This window comes from Oryza sativa, chromosome 8 (genome assembly GCF_034140825.1).
Source record: "Oryza sativa Japonica Group chromosome 8, ASM3414082v1".
Taxonomy (NCBI): Eukaryota; Viridiplantae; Streptophyta; class Magnoliopsida; order Poales; family Poaceae; genus Oryza; species Oryza sativa.
Window position 1 is genome coordinate 25,687,778 of NC_089042.1, and position 21,000 is coordinate 25,708,777.

Here is a 21,000-nt window from a genome sequence, read left to right on the forward strand (position 1 = left end):
AACTGCCTTTATTCGTGCAATCGCTGCCTTGATCTCTGTTGGCACCCTGGTCCTGAGTACTTTTGGTTGTCGTTTGTAGGGATGTCGATGTCGAGGATGTCCAGCAGCGTGGGCAGCCCAAGTTACCGGTGGTCGCCCCGGCGATTACCCTTCAAACGCCTATGTCGCAGGACGATATGGGACGAAACTCACCCGTGGAAATGGGCATGGCGATGACCTCCGTAGGTTGGTGATCTTTGTTTTCATCTCCTTCATTCTTCTTCCCGGAGTAACTTGGTTTTTATGTTCTCGGAATGGAAGAGCAGACCTCGAGAGTAGACTTGCCGGCCAAGACCGTTGCATCCAATATTGGAAGACGAAGTGTGAAGTCGCGGAACTCGAGAGGGCGATGGTGGAGGTGAAAAAAGACCAGGCCGTGGAGGCACTCAGGGGTCGCGAGGTGTGGTTCGACTCTTATCTAAAGAGTTGCTGCACGGGAAACCCTGGAAGAATTTATCGTGCTTACCACAAGCCAGCGTGGGCAACGACTGGGCTTGTAGTGTAGCTTTCCTCTAACTGACGCATCCAGGCAAGGGTGGGTGTGATGGAGCGGGGCAGGCCCTGCGACGGCCTCTGTCGCTTCCGGATTCACCTAGGCACGAGAGGGGACTGCCCGTTGCCTTGCGAGGAGTGGGGGTGAAACCTGAGGTGTGGTGTGCTTGGTTAGAGGGGGTTATGCGAAGGGTCCTGTCACGGCCTCTTTCCGGTATGTCGTGGTGGCATGTCGGCACACGGAAACGTGTCGTGGGGCTGTGTCTTGTGGGTACAGTTGTACACCTCTGATCAGAGTAAAACTATTCGAATAGCCGTGCCCGTGGTTATGGGCGGTCAACCAGATTCACCGTGATTAGTCTCACCCCTAGTTTAGTCTTTTGAAATTGGATAGTATAGATGGATGGTTGGGCCTGTCGCAACGTGGTATAGCGTTGGACAGTGGATGATTAATATTGATTAATTATTACAATTGTTTAATTCTTTCAACTTCTGTTTATAAATGCTCGCTTTATGCAAATGAACCACTCTAGCTCTCCTTTGATAATTCCCTGCATCATACCCCTATTCCGGTATGACTTGCTGAGTACAGTGGGTAGTACTCAGTCTTGCTCTATTTTCCCCAACCCCAGAGTATGAGTATGTGTCGGATGGTGGTTTCTCCGAGGAGTAGGCTTCGTCCGTGCCGTCGAGGATGCCTGTGGAGTGGTGTTCCCACTGCAGTTCAAGTCAAGGCTTAGCTCCTGTTATCTTTCGTTTTTCCGCTGCATTTATGTAAGACTTTTATGATGTTTGTAAGACGTGGATCTGAATGTCAATATTGTCGTTTGTGTACCCCGGCCGGTCCTGGACGGGGATTTTAATGCACATTCTGCTTGGAATTCTATTCGGGAATTTCTGGGCGTGAGATCCACGTTTCGTTGTCGATCTGGTTGTCTGATTGATTATCAGGCATGGTCCAGTCAGCTACAAAATCGGCGAGTACTTGGGACTTCACTAGTGGAGATAGGCACATCTATGACAATCTACTTTTGTCATGGAAGACGCGCAAATCGTCATAAAGTAACTTCTATGACGAATTTATGACGAAATGGGATTCGTCATAGAAGTCGCGTCACATATGTTTTTCTATGACTAAACAGTAGATTTCGTCATAGAAATGCTTATATCCATGACGAAGGTGCTCGTCATAGAACTGCTTTTCAGCTGGCTAGGACAGACGTCGTCCATGCCACGGGGCTATCACACGTGGAGTCCATGTTGGCTGTGATGTGGCGGATGACGTGTACGCCACGCTGGATCATCATCTCCCGTACGCTAGAGCCAAGTGGCAGTCGTATTTAACGCCACGTGTTGGCATTTGGTATGTCCACGTGGTGGTGCAAGCTGATGCCACGTGGTCGAACGTGGTGGCGCCACGTGGCAGCCATATTAACGCCACGTGTTGGCATTTCTTATGTCCACGTGGTGGTGCGCGCTGATGCCACGTGGCCAAAGGTGGAGACACCACGTGGCAGTCATATTTAACGCCACGTGTTTACATTTTGTATGTCCACGTGGTGGTGTACGCTAACGCCACATTGCCGAAGGTGGAGGCACCACGTGCTCTCATTTTGAAGCGCCACGTGTACATATCTGATTTGTGACACACGTCTTTACCTGATGTTGCCACGTGTTGATTTGTTTGGATGACACGTTAGCACAGTAGGGATGAAGGCCCGCTCATTTTTTTTTTCTTAGCCCAGCCCATTTGGCCACATACTTCACATATTGTTGTGGCCCATCCCACTATGAGATCTAGGAAATTTTTAGCATTCACCCATTTCAAGCAACAATTAATCAGAACTTCGCAGCACATAAGAAAATAGGCCCAACATCAAGATTGATCACATGGACAAACAATCAGAACTTCACAGCACATTACAAATAGGCCCAACATCAACATATATCACATATACCAACTTCACATAGCACCATATTACAAAAAAGTTCACAGAACCTAGCACACATATGTTCACATTAAGTCCACAAAAGTTTGCCATAGGAGGACATTAAGTCCACCATAGCACCAAACATCATTTCACATAATCAAGTCCACCACATGACAATAAGTTCACAGAACCATCAAACAACTAATATAAGTAGATGGAGTTCATCACAGTGCAGAAGATCATAAAGGAGACTAGGACAGATTTAAGTTACCCTGGGAAAGGCTCAAGATACGTCGAAGGAGCAAATTGTTCTCTTCCTGCTGCTGCTTGAACTCTGCCAACTCCTTTTGAGTCTTTGCCAGCGCTTCATTTGCAAGATTTGCTTGTTCTTTTAGTTCGACAACTTCTGCATGGAGAATGGCTGAACTTTGCTTTTCAGCTGCAAGTTCTTCCTGAAGTGCTGCTTCTGTCGGTGTCACTGATTTCTTGGAGCTCATCTGCAGACCAGCATTTTTCAAAAACGTGGTATTGGAATTGTCCCGAGAGAGAACCTTGGACACAACTTCTGCACTAGTTCTTGGTGTCTCACCATCAGGTACAGGTTCTTCCATAATAGCTTTCATACTTGACTGCAGCAATGATTGAACATTAGCTATGAAATTAGATACATGAAAAACTGGCTGCTGCATAACACATTCAAAATACTGGCAGCTGCACAACACATTCAAAAAGTCACTGAAAACTGATGGAAAGCTACCAGGAAGCACAAACTAGAGGTAAGGAAACTTGTATAGAATGCAAATTTAACCAAATTTGTTTTCCATAAGCCAAAACAGAAACAAATTATATGAGTAAGCCAAGCATTCCCATATTTAGAAATATTGCATTGCCCTCTTAACTGTGAAAGAGACCAGAAACATTTTGAGCTCTAACTATGGTAGAATGTAATTATTTTCTATCTAGCCTCTAGCAACAATGCAGGCCAAATGCTTCTTGACAGAATCTAGGATACTGTTTTAGCATATATCAGAAGGCTGACTTTAGACTATATTTGATTAGCTTTCATGGCAGCTTTTGATTGATGGAACACCCTGGTAGCTATAAAAGAACAAGGTTTTCCCCTCAACTACTTTCATAAAATTTGGAGGGGGTGCAATGTTACTTAGCGTTGGTTATTTTCTATTCCTCCTATGATGCCTAAATATTTTCCCTAGAAACCACTAATGTTTAGAAAGAAAATACTAGTGTGGAGTACATAATCCCTCATAATTAAGTTTACTTTTCCAAGTTACAATGAAATAAGTTTTGAAGTAGTAAAGGCTGAAATATATTCAGTCTTATGTTCATATGATTCAAAACCTCAATACATGCAAACACCACTACAGCAGCTTAGGTAAAAATGAGTTTTCATGAATCACACCCTCAAACCCGGGATATTGATAAAAATACAAACTGCAACCAGGATCAATTGATGAAAAAATGTTTATGTAGCTTATTTGGCATTTTAACCCAATCTCAACTTATGTTGTATATGGTAAGTTGTCTAGCGACAAGTTTCCAGCAGCTACAAATTTAGTTTGGTATGTATTCTAACATTGTTAGAGTCTATAAATTCCATTAAGTCTGTAATGATCTTAGCTGCAAATATCTCTGCACACTAAGGACAGAAATTATCCTATGGATGTAAATATAAAATGAGCTGAATTAATAATATGTTGGCATAGGTAACAAGGAATTGAGTTCAATGTTGTAAGAATATACAGAGTGACTTACAATTGCATCTTTGGCAGCATCACTTAGACCTTTTTCCCTACTGGTATGGCAGTCCTCAAAGGCATCCACAACATCAAGCTCTACAACCTTGTTCTTCTCCTTCTATTTCAGTACAGAAAATGCAGATCAATTATTTTATATATCTATTACATTAGATAAGTGGTTCTTAACTACAATTAATGCTAAAAGATAATGGGAACTTACGTAAGCGTGCAAGTGTGCAGCATAGCTGCGAGATCCCGTAGCCTGATGGAACCTAACATTAAGCCGGTTTTGCTTGTTCTGTTCAGAGATTTGCTACAAAAGATGTATGTGTTAGACATAGTCGCAGGTATGAAATGAAACAAATATGTCATTAGAGATGACATACCATATTCTTTGGATTTGACCACTTTGCAACAAGTTCCAGCCACTGTTCATCAGTCATGCTACTTATGGGAGAGGTAGTTCTAATCTCGTTAGCAGGTACTCCATTGAAGTAGGCCTTCTTCAAATTATACCGTGTTTGTCGTATCCCTTTCTGCAATACATCAGCACAAGCATCCCTTGTTGGCTGGTTTTTTTGGTTAATGGCCAACCTGACCTGATGGTTTGAATTGCAATCATTAAGGAGTAACACTAGGTCATATAATAGATGAAATATAAAAGAATATAGATAGGCTCTTACAGATAACTTGCCCATGAAGTTGTTAATATAGCCTTCATCATCCTTGTACTGCTTCCAATGAGGGAAGACAGGAACTTTAGTCCTAATGATAACACCAGCCTCTGATGCAAACTTGGCAGCTTGCACCGGTTCATCTGGCCTTTTCTTCCCTTCGGCAACAGCAATGGGCATTCTTCCCATAGCTTTGGTCATCTTGTCAAGCATTATTCCTGCAGTTGGTGGCCTTGATTTTCTTGTGCCTCTTCGTATAGGTACTACAGAGTATTCAATTACAATGTTAGCATTCATCAAATAGTTAAAAATAATAAATTTCTCTTCGTTGAACTAACTTGCCTTCAACATCAGAATTGGTTTGCTGTGCAGGTTGCTCTTTATGGTTGGCATCATGTCCATATGACCAGTCCATCACCGGGCTCGGGGGCCTGTTCACATCATTATCTTGAAGCAAATGTCCACTGCCCACATCTTCATCACCATTGTTTTCTGTTTCTAGAGGCAGTTCTTCATGGCCATTACCTTTACCTTGTTCTGCTATGAGTTGCCTTTTCGCTGACCTTGTTGAGACTCCAGGAGGCATTTCGGTTGGAGCACCCGCCCTCACTCTCTTTGATATCCTTACTCCTGGTGGCATCTTGAGGGTAGGTTTCTTCTTCGTCGCACACTTCTTTCGTCTAGTTTGTCGAGGGTACTACAATAATAAACACAAAAGTTGTAAGCATGTGAATAAATTAGCAACAATCATTAAAAAAATAATCAAATGCTGCACAAATTAAATGCGGAAAAATTATTGCAGATATCCTAGCCCCCCCCCCAACAGCCAAGATAGAAGAAGCACCTCAATCATTATGGGGATGGGCTGCTCCGGTTCTAAATATGAATCATCATCACACTGAACCCCTTGTTCATCATCTTCAGGGAGAAACTCTGATGTATCAGAACCTTCTCCATGACTTTTCTTGGTGCCTGAGTTTTTTGTCTTTGAAGATGCATGTTGTGTTTCGATATGTTTAATAGTGGCAGCTATGTCTTTGATGCCAAGTTCATCCATCCTTCTTATATTCTGCAAGATTTTCTCTTGCCGCGTTCTTTCATATTCGTTTTGTGCAGGTTCTTACATGAATACACATATTTTAATGGTCAGAATACTAGATGGCATTTTGATGGCATTTCCTAAGCATATAAGCATTTTCAGAAATAGAAACAATAAAGTATCTAGGCATTTGGGATGAAAAAAAAAGAGACCATGCTCATCAACATTGGGGATTTAATGATCAATGGTGAAAAACAACTTTACTTCAATATCTAGTAAAAACAACAGGGTGATTCACTTTTCCATTTTAAAAGACAATTTTGATGAGAACTCTGGAAACACTTTTACAGTGAACAACATTGGTCATATAAATGATATAGCCATTATATCATTCTCTTTCACCTAATAAACTGTATCTATTTATACGACTAACTCAAATTATTGGTACATTCATAAACACAAACAAAGCAGAATCTAAATAAAATTTCCATTGTTGATCTGAAATCCACACTCTGGAAGATGCTTATGGCAACTTGAGGCACAAATTTATTTGAGAATCAACATAGCATGATTAATTTAAAGGTGCGCCTGAATAACACAGAAACAATGCCATATGCAGTAGCAAACTAGCAATAGCATCAACTGTTATTGTAGATAGTGACCTCAATCGGATTGCACACAGAAAATTCTTAATAGAAGTTGGACGGCAAATCAATCCACATGATGTATAACATCTAATAGCTTGAGACAGTACACATAAACATCTGAGCTTGAGACGACAAGATAATTTTGCGTACCTCGTGCTACTGGACGTCGACGTCTTCCCATCAGCTAGGTACGGCGACGGTGCAGGGACCTTGTCGATGGGGTACCCGGCTCCGGTGCGGCGGTAGGCGTCAACGGTGTTGTGGGAGATGGCTTCGGTGCGGCAGTAGTCGTCGACGGGGTACCGGCTCCGATGCAGTGGAAGTCGTCGACGGCGTAGTGGGGGAAGGATCTGGTGCAGCGGTCGTCGTCGACGGGGTTGCAGCGGAAGGCGTCGTTGCGGCGGCTGTCGACGACGAGGAAGTAGGGGACGGATCTGGTGCAGCGGTCGTCGTCGATCGGTTTGCACGGGAAGGCTCCGGCGCAGCGGTCGTCGTCGACGGGGTTGCGGGGGAAGGCTCCGGTGCGGCGGTAGTCGGCGGCGGCTCTGGTAGAGCGGCGCCCCGATGGTGTGGCGGCTGGATTTGGGGATTAGGGTTTGGTGGGTGAGAGGCTTTGTAAATATATAGTGGTTGCACAAATGCCCCTGGGTGTTGTTTTGCTCTTCGTTAGATGGAGGATAAAAGTGACATTTCCCATTCTGATTTGGGCAAATGGGCGGCAATGGAATGTTTTGGGGCTGTCATTGGCGGTAGGTTTAGGCGCCGAACGAAAAATCCTCCATCCATGAGTAATTAACATTATCCATAAATCAAAAACATTCAAATTATACTAATCTATCTGGATTAACAATTTGACTTTAAAAATATACTCCCTCCGTTCAATATTATATAACTTGAAAATTTGGATTAAGGGGGTGTTTAGTTCCAGGGTGTAAAGTTTTTAAAGTATACGGACACACATTTAAAGTATTAAACGTAAACTAATAACAAAACTAATTATAGATTATGCCCGTAAACTACGACACAAATTTATTAAGCCTAAAACATCCGTCATTAGCAAATGTTTACTGCAGCACCACTTAGTCAAATCATGGCGCAATTAGGCTCAAAATATTGGTCTCACAATTTACACGCAAACTGTGTAATTGGTTATTTTGTCTACATTTAGCACTCAATGCATGTATCTAAACATTCGATGTGACATTTTTGGAAAAAAAATGTGGGAACTAAACACCCCCTAATATTATTTTTTTAAAGCAACTTTCCTATAAAAACTTTTTGGAAAACACAGACAATTTAGTAGTTTAAGAAGCATTCACCGATTAATCGGAATACGGTTGTCAGACGGAATACGGTTTTCCACAACACTACTTTAAGCATGACTGAATTTATTTTTAGAAACTAGCACCTATAATATATTATAGGCGTCTTTTTTTAATTAATTGGCACCTATGACAAATTAAAGGTGTTGGTTTTTTTTTAAAAAAAAGAAAACCAACACCTATAGTATTGGTGTCGGCTCTTCTATAGTCAAAATCTGCTGTGGACGTCTACCACAGGGGCGCGGTCGTCGTCTCCCATGTCATCGAGACCTCCATGTCATCCTCGTGGTTGCTCACCTCGCCATTCACCATCGACACCGTGGAATGCAAGAACCTGGTTCCAGCCTCGGTGGCGTTGCCGGTGGATCTAAAGCCAAGCTGGAGGATGATCGGCGACGGAGGATTTGAGCCAGGCAGGTGATAAAATCGTCTCAGTTTACCATTCATGGATACTCCCTCCGTCCCATAAAAAAATCAACTTCTGGCTATGAACCTGGACACATGTTGCGTCCAGATTTATAGTCAGAAGTTGGTTTTTTATGGGACGGAGGGAGTATATAGGTCCAATTGAAAATTGAATTTTAAAAATTTTATGTTCACTTTAAACTGGGTGAACCGGTCGGTGTTTGTAGGAAAAATGTTGGACCGGCCAGTTTTAATAGAACGGACCGGGTGGTTTGGACCGACTTACCCCTCATTCTTATCGGTAGAACTCACATATAACGAGGGTACAATCGTAAATCAACACACATATAACAACGGATTCAGATCCAAACCAAACCAAATCGTAACAAAAAAAAAGAGCTTCCTCCTCCATGGCGGTGAGAATTAGCAGGAAGCGCAGGAGCCCGCCGACGCGTGGGCTGGGGACCTCCACGACGGCGTGCTGGAGCGCGTCCTGGCACGCCTCCCGCCGGACACATTCTTCCGCCTCCGCGCCATCTGCTGCCGATGGAGCGCGGCCGCCGCGTCACCACACGTGCGACCGCATCCCGTCTCTGACTCCGACCGCATCGCCGCAGTAGCAGCTGGTCCAGGTGCCGCATCTCCAAGGCCGATGCTCTTAGCGCTGCTGGTGAAGAGGACCTGGTGCTGGCCATGATCGAGTAGCAAGCTTCTGGTGCTTATGCTGCTTGCTTCCTGGATGTGGGCGACAACAGTAGCTTGAGAAGAAATGATACTTCTTTGTACAGCTTGGTGAATTCAGGTTGAGATCGTGAATGTGAATAAACTTATGGCTGATTATTGTGTTATTTTGAAAATGTGAAGACCATATTTGTGTCATTTTTTTATGTCAATTGAATATGACAATTAAGAAAAAAGTGTAATGCTTTGAACAGATGCTTGAAGTGTAAGTTGTGTTTGTACAGATTGAAATTGGTTTTTGCTGCTTGAAATGTCATGGTCTGTACAGTTTTAGACTGATATGCAGTATGTCACTTGGAACAAATATATATGTACATCACTTTGCATACTGTTTCACCAGGAAACTTACTGGATTGCCCAAAAAACAGAAGTAAAATATTTTCTCTTCTCCTGAAATTTTTGACCCAACTGCTTCACATATTGTTAGGAATATGAGTTAGCACCATGAACCTGGGAAAGAAATCAAATAAATGCAAATCATTGCTGGTAACAACTCTGTTCTTAAAATTGCTAGCTCAGAATCTCGATGTGTTTCAGATCTGCAATGGCAAATGAGTTCACAGAATAAATCAGTTGTGACATCTCAGTTACATAACACAAAATAAATGAGTTTATAGCTCATCCCAATTACATATGACATATCAGATAGATGACACAACTCAAGATATAATTTAATCATCATCGGTGTCTTCCGGCATGTCATCTTCAGCGTTCCCATTGCCACTGTCACTACAGTACTGCAATATTGTGTCATCTTCATCTGCATCATCCCTACTGTCTTCAGTCAAGTTAGCTTGGTTGTTAAGGTCTTCTAAATTAGCTTCAATAATAGTAACTTCTCCATCTTCCTGCAAATGGTCTAGATCCTCATCAGCATTACCTTCATGCACTTCATGTTCTGTATCAGAACAATTATCATTTTGGTGTACATCAAAAATGTGGTCATCTTTTTCAGACACATTATACATGTTCCTATGTTCGAATTTCTGCACAATTCGCCATTCGTTGCCCAAAGAGGTGTCCTGCAAGTAAAATATCTTCTTCGATTGAGTTGCTAAAATGAAAGGGTCATCCTTGTACCAAAATGATTGGATGTTGATGGATTTGAAATGCCCGTCATCCCTAACTCCTTTTGTCTTGCCAACTTGATTGAACCAATCACAACGGAAAAGAACCACCGATCGATAGATATCTAGATCAGAGTTATACTGCAACTCAAGAATCTCCCTAAGGACACCATAAAATTCAATGTTATCCCCTTCATGTGTACCATCAACCATTACACCACTATTCTGCGTTTGGAGGTATTTCTCACGGTCAACAGTGCTATACCGGACTCCGTTGACAATGCAAGATGCACAACTCTTTACTCGGAGATCAGGACCACATGACAATGCAAATAGTGCTTCACTGACCACCCCTGGATTTTCTTTCCTCAGCTTCCAGATCTGATATATATATATATATATATATATATATATATATATATATATATATATATATATATATAGAAGAAAAATACACATGTTATTCCCAATTTAAAATTTCATCACCAAAAAATGATATTTTTGTAAGTGTGTGTCACTTACATGAGTCTTAAACCACCTAGCAAATCCTTTTTCAAGTCTTCTGTCAACATCATGTGCATCTTCTTTCTCCAACTCTTCTCTATGCATGCTGTAGCAAATTATGACTCAACAATTAGGAAAATATTATATTTAATACAATACATGTGAAATAAACCTACATAAATGGTGCTTACTCCAAATATGGTTGAACCTCCTCACAGTTATTTAGCACATACCAAACTAGCTTATCCATGATTTCATCCTCCATGTACTGTATCCTAGTGGATCCTATGAGTTTAACACCATGCATAAAAACAGAGCTGTTACCATCCAATGGCCCATCCCCATGACGGGCGTCCCGATTAAATCTAGTGTCAACATCCTCCATGTACCTTGAACAAAATGTCAAGGTGTCACTTGCTACATAGGTCTCAGCAATTGATCCTTCAGGCCTAGCCCTGTTCCGCATGGAATTCTTAAAGGTGCCAAGTCGTCTTTCTATTGGGTACATCCATCCATATTGTACAGGACCTCTAAGTAGTGCCTCATCAGGTAGATGTACGGCCAAGTGCACCATCACGTCAAAGAAGGCTGGAGGAAAAATTTTCTCAAGTTTGCATAGGATCAGCGGGATGTCTTTTTTCAGTCGTTTGAGGACATCTATCCTTAGATTTCTACTACACAATTCCCTGAAGAAGTTACCAAGCTCTGCAATTGCTTCGTATATATCCTTGTCCACAAATCCTCTTATGCCGGCAGGTATGATTCTTTGGAGAAGGACATGGCAGTCATGAGTTTTGAGCCCCTGCACCTTGGAACCATCTGAACTTATGCATCTTGCTAGGTTGGCTGCATATCCATGTGGATACTTGACACCTTTGAGGAAGTTACAAAACTCAATTCTTTGTTCCTTCTTCAAGACATAGCGAGCTTGTGGGATGCGAACTGAGTTGCCATCCTGCTGTAAGTGCAAGTTATGTCTTATGTTCATATCATGCAAATCTATCCTCGAATTGACTGTGTCCTTTGTCTTGCCCTCGATTTTGAGCAATGTGCCCAAAATGTTGTCACATATGTTTTTCTCAATGTGCATCACATCAAGATTATGTGGCAGCAACAAATCTTTCCAATATGGGAGCTTCCACAGACTTACTTTGCGGCTATAAATTAGTGGCCCTTCATCCTCTCCACGTTTTCTTTTCTTACTTGTATCATGCTTACCCGGTCTAACATCTTTCACCTTCTCTAACTGCTCGAGGACCTCATCTGTGCTGAATTTTCCTGGCTCAACCTGGTTTTCATGGTGTCCATCAAAAGCATGGCTTCTTCGCCAAGCGTGTGTCCTTGGAAGGAAACGACGGTGGCCAAAGTAGCCTATCTTATTTCTTGGTGCTCGTGACAACGGATTTTTGTCACAATGAATGCATGCATAATAACCTTTTGTAGTTCGCCCTGACAAGGTGCTTAGAGCTGGATAATCATGTATGCACCATAGCACGGCGGCACGAAGATTGAACTTTCTAGCACTGAATGCATCATAAGTACTAACACCTATCCATAATTCAAGCAATTCTTCTATCAGAGGCTCCAAGAATAAATCAAAATCCTTTCCTGGAGATGTTGGACCTGGGATCAGTAATGACATAATGCAGTTCGATGGATCAACAGATTCCCATGGTGGTAGATTCAAAGGCATAACAAGGACAGGCCACATGCTATACGAATTGCTCACCTTGCCAAATGGATTGAATCCATCTGTAGCTATGGCAAGCCTCATATTCCTTGCATCTTCTGCGAAAGTTCGATACTTTCTGTCGAAGTCCTTCCAAGCCTCCCCATCTGCTGCATGGCTCATTTCATTATCCACTGGCTTCCGCTTGATTTTGTGCCACTGTGTGTCTTCAGCTGTTCGTTTTGATGCAAATATCCTCTTTAACCTTGGGATAAGTGGAAAATGCCTCAAAACTTTGCGAGGAACCTTCCTGTCGCCAACCCCATCTTCCCATCTGGATTCACCACATATTGGGCATAGATCCATATTGGCATATTCCTTCCGAAATAGCACACAATTATTCTTGCACACATGGATCGACACATATCCAAGGCCCAATTCACGAAGATATTTCTTTGCCTCATCATAAGATTTTGGTAATTGACATTGAGGGAATGCCGAGGACAACAACTTCAATAATTCAGTGAAAGCTGTATTGCTGATTCGATAATATGACTTGATATGGAGCAGCCTCACAAGAAAGGAAAATCTTGAATGGTTAGATCCTGGGCAAAGTGCCTGCTTCGCATCTTCAAGAATTCTAGCAAACCTTGGTGGCTGTCCATCTTCCTCTGCCGCAGTGTATAGTTCACCTATTAACTCTGGAACTCCATTGTCATCCTCGGGTTCATACCCGCCCACATCTGTCCCTTCATTATGGTTAGTTTCATGTACCTGTTCCAAATATTCGACATCTTCTGTATCAACTAATTCTCCATGATAAATCCACCGGGTGTATGTTGATGACATCCCAAAAATATGTATATGGTCATGCATTTCTTGCTGAGGCAGTGAAGTGTGGTTAAGACACCTACAGCATGGGCATGGTATGTCAACGTGTTCATCAAATCTTTGTCCAACAAATTCCATGAACTGTTTCACTCCCTCCATGTATGCAGGTGTGAATTGTCTCCCATGTATCCAAGTTCTGTCCATCTGCTTTGGCATGTTAAAAAAAGCAATTAGGCAAACAAAGCTAATCCATTTTTTAGGACAGAATATTTTCTAAAACATTAGATGGAACAGCTGGTTGCTACATGACTTAAACCATGTTGATTTGTTCATAACACTCTGACTTGTTTCTCTATTCATACAACACAAAGCATAATCTTTCATAGCTGAACTTGCATTTCATACTCAGAGTAATGTACTTATGGAAAATCATACCTTATATCTACTGAACGGCGTTGGTGATGGGCTGTGCGCGCTGACGACAGGATTGAGAGAGGAGGTGCTAGGATAAGACGGTGGGCGAGGAGCAGCCGATCCGTCTCAGTCGTCGAGGATCCCCCGCGCCGACCGGGATCCCTCTGCAGCCCCACCGACCAAGATCACTTCACCGCGCCGCCACCCACCACGATGCTCCACATCACGATGCCGGCCAGCCTGTGGAGCCGCCCTTCCCTGCACCGGTGGGATAAGAAACCTCCTCCTCTGCACCGTCCCGGTGGCTAGGATCCGTCCCCACTGAGCTCCGCCTGCGCCGCCGCCACCCTCCCTCCCTGGCTATGACCAAACCCTGCGCCACCGCCCCCCTCCCTCCTTGACCAAACCACTAGGTCGCCCGCATAAAGCATTCAATCATTCTTGTGTTCGAGAATTGAAAGGAAAACTAAAAGTAAAACATCATCAGCATGAAAGCTCCTTGCAGCGTAGTGGTTAAGCTAGAATTATGGTTAGTCACAAGTCGTGGGTTCGACCCCCAAGTGCTGCAGCATTTTTTTTAGAAAAAAGAGTTCACATGGGCTGCACAGATTCACACATGGGCTGCACAAATTCACGGACTGCACAAATTTGGGCTGCGAAAAAAAAGTTCACATGGGCTGCACAGATTGACACATGGGCTGCACAAATTCACGTGGACTGCACAAAGCATCTGCTGGCCCGAAAACGCACCTGTGCTGCATATACAATGTGGGGTCCAAGGACTGCACAAATTTGGGCTGCGAAAAAAAAGTTCACATGGGCTGCACAGATTGACACATGGGCTGCACAAATTCACGTGGACTGCACAAAGCATCTGCTGGCCCGAAAACGCACCTGTGCTGCATATACAATGTGGGGTCCAATAACAATCTGGATAGCCACGTATACAATGTGGGGTCCAGTGACAACCTAGATAGCCACATATGCAAGGTGGGACCAACAACAGCAGAATAGAGATTTACTTACAACTGACGAAATATATTTCAGCATATTGTATTAATAAAGGAGCGTCATAAGTGTGTTACATGAATGGTGCGCACCATTTTGTGACGAAATTATCTATTGTTTTATGACACCATTTTAAATTTCGTCATGGAGTTTCGATGTCTACCCTCCGCCATGAGTGATCCATGACGAAACATGAAATTTCGTCATAGATATGTTGTATTCAATGACGAAATTATACAACGTCATGAGCAAAACGTCATAGATGGACGATTTCCTACTAGATGGCTGTTCGTGGTACAAAGTGGACATCAAACTGACTTAGCTCGACTACCCATTTCGCAATGCGGCCGACAACGTCTTTGTTTCTCACGACTTCACCGAGGGGGAAGGAGGAGACAACTGTGACTCTGTGGGCTTGGAAGTAGTGTCGTAGCTTTCTTGATGTCATGATTACTGCGTAGAGCAGTTTTTGGATCTGTGGATATCTGGTTTTGCGTCGTGGAGAGCTTCGCTGGCATAATATACTGGTCATTGGACATTCTCTCTCTCGACGACAATTACAGTGTTGACGGAGTATGGCGTGGCGGCAATATAAATGAATAATTCTTCATTAGGTTGGGGAGCAACGAGTACAGGGGGATCTGATAGGTAGCGCTTGAGTGCAATAAATGCCTCTTCGGCTTCCTGTGTCCATACAAATTTATCTTGCTTCTTCAGCAAAGCGAAGAAGGGTTGTCCTCGTTCTCCCATCCTAGCGACGAATCTGCTTAGTGCTGCCGTGCATCTGATTAGCTTTTGTACTTCCTTGAGTCTTGTGGGCGACTTCATGTTCTCGATTGCCTTGATCTTCTCGGGATTCGCTTCTATTCCTCTGCCAGAGATGAGGAAGCCGAGTAGCTTGCCCGACGGTACTCCGCAGGTGCACTTCTCTGGATTGAGCATGAGGTGATATCGTCGGAGGTTGTCGAACGTTTCCCGTAGATCGTCAATCAATGAGTCGCTTTTCTTGGTCTTGACAACAATGTCGTCGACATATGCCTCGACGTTGTTGCCGAGCTGGTCACTAAGTGCGCCCTGGACCGTGCGCTGGAAAGTGTTCCCAGCGGTTATGAGTCCAAATGGCATCTTAACGTAGAAAAATACCCCGAACGGCGTGATGAATGATGTCTTCTCTTCGTCCTCTCTCGCCATGCTGATTTGGTGGTAGCCGGAGTAAGCGTCGAGGAAGCTCAGCATCTCACAGCCGGCTGTTGAGTCCACCAGTTGGTCTATTCAAGGAAGAGGGAAGTGATCCTTGGGGCACGCCTTGTTGAGGTCGGTGAAGTCGACACACATTCTCCATTTCCCGTTGGCCTTCCGCACCATGACTGGGTTGGCTAGCCACTCTGGATGAAGTACTTCTCTGATAAAGCCAGCTTTGAGAAGTTTGTCGAGCTCTTCTCGTATGGCTTGTCTTCGGTCTGGTGCAAATCTCCGCAGTCTTTGCTTTACTGGCTTGGCATCGGGTCGCACCATGAGTTTGTGCTCGATCACCTCCCTGGGGACGCCCGGCATGTCAGACGGCTGCCAAGCGAACACGTCAGCATTGTCGCGGAGGAAGGTGATGAGCGTGAGTTCCTATTTCTCGTTTAGTGATGCCCCGATCTTGATGGTCTTGTCGGGGTTGGCACTAGAGAGAGGAACAGTCTTGATTGCGCCGTCCGGTTTCAGCGTCTTGTTTGTCTTGCTCATTTTCTTGGGTGGCTCGGTTGTGGCGGGTGTACTTGGCGTTTGCTCGACCATGTCGAGGCTCCGCTTGTCACATTGTACCGCCAGCTTTGCGTTCCCTTGGATGGTGATTGTTCCCTTCGGCCCTGGCATCTTGAGCACTTAATACGCGTAGTGAGATGCGGCCATGAACTTCGCAAGTGCAGTTCTCCCGATGATGGTGCTATACGCTGTATCGAATTCAGCGACATCAAAGTTGAACTACTCTGTCCGGAAGTTGTTTGCTTGGCCGAAAGTCACAGGCAGCGTGATTTTTCCCATTGGTTTGGACGAAGACTGGGGAGTAATTCCATGGAAGGGTTGATCGGTGGCTGTCAACTCGCTTCGTGGTATTCCCATGGCGTCCAATGTGCTGGCGAAGAGGAGATTGATTGAGCTGCCACCGTCGATGAGAACCCGCGCGACCTTGATGTTCCGAATAGTGGGTTCGACCACGATCGGATAGCGTCCTGGGATAACGGCGGTCTTGGGATGGTCATCTTCCGAAAATTGTATCTTCTGTTCAGACCACTTCATCTTGGGTGCAGCCCCCTGCCACGTCGAGCAGACTTCTCGCTCCACTTTCTTATACTCTCGCTTGGAGGAGTACGCTGTAGAGCCTCCGAAAATGTGTGAGACGTGGAGGTTAGAGTCTGGATACGCTGGGTCCGACTCCTGAGCGGTCATCTCCGTATCCTTCTCGACCACGCGTACTCGTTTGCCTTGTTCCGATGTCATGTGCTTCTCGAGCGATTTTTTGGAAACAAGGCAGTCTTCCAAAGAATGTCTGTTCGACTTGTGTATGGGAACCATGCTTTCCTTGCGTCACTACCTTGTGGGTTTGGGCGCTTGGGAGGGTTAGCATATTCTGCTGCGAGTACTTCTGCTTGAGCTTTCCTTTTCGCGTTCTTGCGATTTTTCTTTTTGCTTGACTCAGGTGTGTCCGTGGCTGATTTCTTCTCGCCCTCGGTCTTCGGCTTGTCGTTCTTGCGTCTAAGTGCATCGTCAACGTGGGCACGTCAGTCAACAATCTCGAACAGTCTCCAATAGTTGTGATGCGTCTCGTTGCTAACTCCTGGGTAGTGTAGCGATCTCTAACACCGGACTTGAAGGCGCGAATTACAGAAGCATCGGTGATTTCGGGGATTGTATTTCTGCACTCATTAAAGCGCCGAACATATTCCCTCAAGGATTCACCCGAGCTCTGTGCCAATGCGTGTAAGTCGTCTTCGATCGCGTGGCGTTTGTAGGTTCCCTGGAAGTTGGCGACGAACAGCTGCCATAGGTCTGCCCACGAAGAAATCAAGTAGGGCGGAAGGTGCATCAACCATGAACGCGCAGAGCCTTTTAACGCAGTTGGCAAATAATTCGCCAACGCGTTGTCGTCCGCTCTGGCAGCATAGAGTACTATGGAGTAGACTTGAAGAAATTCTTCTGGGTCAGTGCTCCCATCGTACTTTTCTATTGCCCCCGGTCGGAACCTCTCAGGCCATCGGACATCGCGCAACGAACGACCGAAAGCCCTACACCCAGCACTAGGGGCGGTGGGTTGTCGGCGATCGTATGTCCTTCGTGGATGTCTGTCTGACGATGAGGAGGAGGAAGAAGATAAGGACGACGATGGGTCGCTTGGTTCCGGTGTAGGATTACGAGAATGCCGGCTGGGTTCTCGAGAATCCTGTCGTCGCCCTCCGTTGTTGTCCCGGCGCCGTTCTCTGTCGTCTTCGTCATGATGGCGGCGTCCTCGACTGGTATCGCCCGGCGTCCGTCGCTCACGATCGTCGCGAATATGACGGTTGTGGCGGTGATCACGGTCTTGGTCTTCGTTCGAGCGGCCTCCTCGTTCTTCATTGTCGTGATGTCGTGAAGAAACGTGATGCCGGGAACGGTTCTCGTTTTCCCATGTGCGACGAGCTTCTCGGCGACCGTTTAGGTGATCGCGGAGATCGCTGGTGCCGCGAGGTGGAGGGCTGGCTCGATGGGGTGATTCCCGCTGTTCGGGGTTTTCGCCATTGGCACCAGTAGTTGGTTGCTGTTCCGGGTGGGTTGCAGCGGCGGCCTGTTCGAACTCGTTGCTGAGGTTGGTCACTGACTCCCGTAACCGTTCCGTCCATTGTGCGAGGTCATCGTGTAGAACGGGGTCATAAGGGGTCTCCCTCAGTATTGCGTTGAGGGTCCTGATGTGCTGAGCCGGTGTAGACGTCTGATTTTCCGCCCCGGTATTAGCGCGTGCCGATGTGCCTGTCCCGTCGATAGCCAATACCTCACGTGGCGTACTTGTTGACGAGGAGTCGTAGTCCTCGAGTAGATGCAGGACTGACGGTTCGGAAGAACCGATGTCGATAACACCGACGAAACGATCTGGGGTCAGCGTCGTTCCTCGTTCTTTGTGAACAATGTTGTAGTTTATAAAACCAGATAAGAGATATATCAATTTTGTGAACAATGTTACTATCACTTTGTCGTATGAAGAAATGACCAAAATAAAAGTTTTAGATCTTGATGAGTTATTCAACTTTGTTGTTGATGACTTTTTCAGTTGATATCATTTAGTATTTGAAAATGTTGTTTGAAGTTGTCATATTTTCAAATTCAAATTCAAACGGTTCAAAAAATGTTATATAGAAAAATGACCAAAATAAAAATTATAGATCTTGATGAGTTATACAACTTTGTTGTTGATGACTTTTTCAGTTGAAGTCGTTCACTGATCTAAAATTCTATTTGAACTTTTCAAACTTTGAATTTCAAATTTCAAATTGTTTAAATAGCGTCAGATGGAGAAATGACCAAAATAAAAATTTTGCACCTCGATGAGTTCTACAACTTTGGTTTTGGTGACTTTTCCATTTGAAATCATTTAATAACCCCAATTTGACATCCTGGCCTAGGGCTTAATAGGATTAATAGAATACTTATACCAACAAGTTATAACTACTTTTCTGGAAGCTAATCTCTAAAGAACTTTAATGTTAAGCGTGCTTGACCTAAAGATAAGGATCATCTGTGACGGGCGTAGTTGTTCATCCGTGACGGGCTATAGTGGGTGACCGACCGGGAAGTTTGAACTTCCCGCGTGGGTAAAGATAAGGGCCATCTGTGACGGGCGTAGTTGTTCATCCGTGACGGGCTATAGTTTGACTGGTCGTCTGGGTCAAAGCTATCGGTGACGCCCTTTAATTAGGGCCCGATTGAGATAGATTCATCCCCACGTGGGTAAAGATAAGGGTCATCTGTGACGGGCGTAGTTGTTCATCCGTGACGAGCTATAGTTTGACTGGTCGTCTGGGTCAAAGCTATCGGTGACGCCCTTTAATTAGGGCCCGATTGAGATAGATTCATCCCCGCGTGGGTAAAGATAAGGGTCATCTGTGACGGGCGTAGTTGTTCATCCGTGACGGGCTATAGTTTGACTGGTCGTCTGGGTCAAAGCTATCGGTGACGCCCTTTAATTAGGGCCCGATTGAGATAGATTTATCCGTGACGGCCGTTTGCCCGATTGAAATAACTCTTCACATCTGTGACTTCTAGCCTGTGACGGACGCCGTGCCCGATTGAGATGGGGTTTACCGCCCGATTGAGATGATGGTATCTCTTCTAGTGATAGCAGAGCTATCCCAATCACCACCAATTTCGTATCATTCTTATTGAAGCTATGTAACCATCAACCAAAGATATGATGGATATTATTCATCTATCTATTATATTAAAACAACCTTGCAATTAGGCACCGCATTCCCTCTTGAAATGAGGCACCATGTTTACTATGGAGGTTAGATTAATTTTCTCACATTCATCGGACAAAAAGATAAAAAAGAGTTCAAGTAGAAATATAATTTAGAAATAACTAAAATTCGGCATAAAAATATAGTTAATTAGATCCATGCCATTACAAATTTACCGATTTTTTTAAAAAATGTCATTGCTATTAACAATATCGGGTGTGTGCTACTGAAATTTTGTAAAATTCAAACCTTGCCACTCCGCCACGATTTCTTTCTACCCCTTCCATCAACTCCAATCGGCCACGAGAACCAGCCAAGTCAGCCACCCATGGGCGTTCTCAGCTCGCCGCTGTTGAAGCTGCCGTCACCAGCCGACCTCATTTTCTTCAAATTAAAGTACATGCCATTATTGATGGCCATAAGGCCCACCCGATGGCCCGGCTCAAGCACGGCACGGTCCGGCCTGACAGTTGTGTCGTGCCTGGGCCAATGCTTTGGCACGGTGGGCCGGTCCGGTCCGGCACAATAGAAGAAAATAGTTGAGGGATCCAAAATAGACTTAATGAATCATATAAGGCAAAGGCCCAAAGAGATGAGGGATATAAAATGGACTTATTTTCAGCTATATAAGACACAGCCCAAAGAGTTGATGGAGAAAAAATATACTTATTCTATGGAGAAGCACAATCGGCTGCCATGTCTTCGGGCCGACCCGGCACGACCCGAGTCTTATTGGGCCATGTGTGCAGCCCGTGGGCTAGCACGACGCATCCCGGCATGTTGTGCCAGCCCGACTAACCTCGGCCCAGACCGGGCGACCTATTCGGCCATCTATACATGCCATTCCATAAGAAATTAGCAAGTTGGCATTTCACAAACATGTGTATAACAGTTTCATCCGCGGAACAAAAGCTAGCACTTTTTTGTTCTTTGCTTTTTCCATCTTCTTCTCAAGAGGTTATCTTTTGTCAAGATGCTACTTTTCATAA

At 44.5% G+C, this 21,000-nt stretch overlaps 2 protein-coding genes across 3 annotated transcripts; both read right to left on the reverse strand.

Annotated features, from left to right (window-relative positions):
* Positions 1–2,451: 2,451 nt before the first annotated feature.
* Positions 2,452–7,200, reverse strand: LOC4346027 (uncharacterized). Of its 2 annotated transcripts, XM_015793628.3 has the most exons (8): positions 6,730–7,200; positions 5,738–6,012; positions 5,236–5,590; positions 4,903–5,156; positions 4,606–4,818; positions 4,440–4,532; positions 4,236–4,337; positions 2,452–3,091 (listed from the first exon to the last, which is right to left on the reverse strand). In XM_015793628.3, exons 1-8 carry the CDS (start codon positions 6,758–6,760, stop codon positions 2,714–2,716), a joined length of 1,701 nt encoding a protein of 566 aa, XP_015649114.1. In that variant the 5' UTR covers positions 6,761–7,200; the 3' UTR covers positions 2,452–2,713. The 2 variants fall into 2 exon arrangements, with proteins under 2 accessions (XP_015649114.1, XP_015649115.1); XM_015793629.3 differs by lacking the exon at positions 5,738–6,012 and having other exon boundaries at positions 6,730–7,197.
* Positions 7,201–9,620: 2,420 nt separating this feature from the next.
* Positions 9,621–13,322, reverse strand: LOC136351606 (uncharacterized). The gene is made up of 3 exons (XM_066303793.1): positions 10,852–13,322; positions 10,637–10,724; positions 9,621–10,495 (listed from the first exon to the last, which is right to left on the reverse strand). The coding sequence occupies exons 1-3, from the start codon at positions 13,320–13,322 to the stop codon at positions 9,719–9,721; spliced, it is 3,336 nt and encodes a 1,111-aa protein (XP_066159890.1). The 3' UTR covers positions 9,621–9,718.
* Between the last annotated feature and the right edge of the window lie 7,678 nt (positions 13,323–21,000).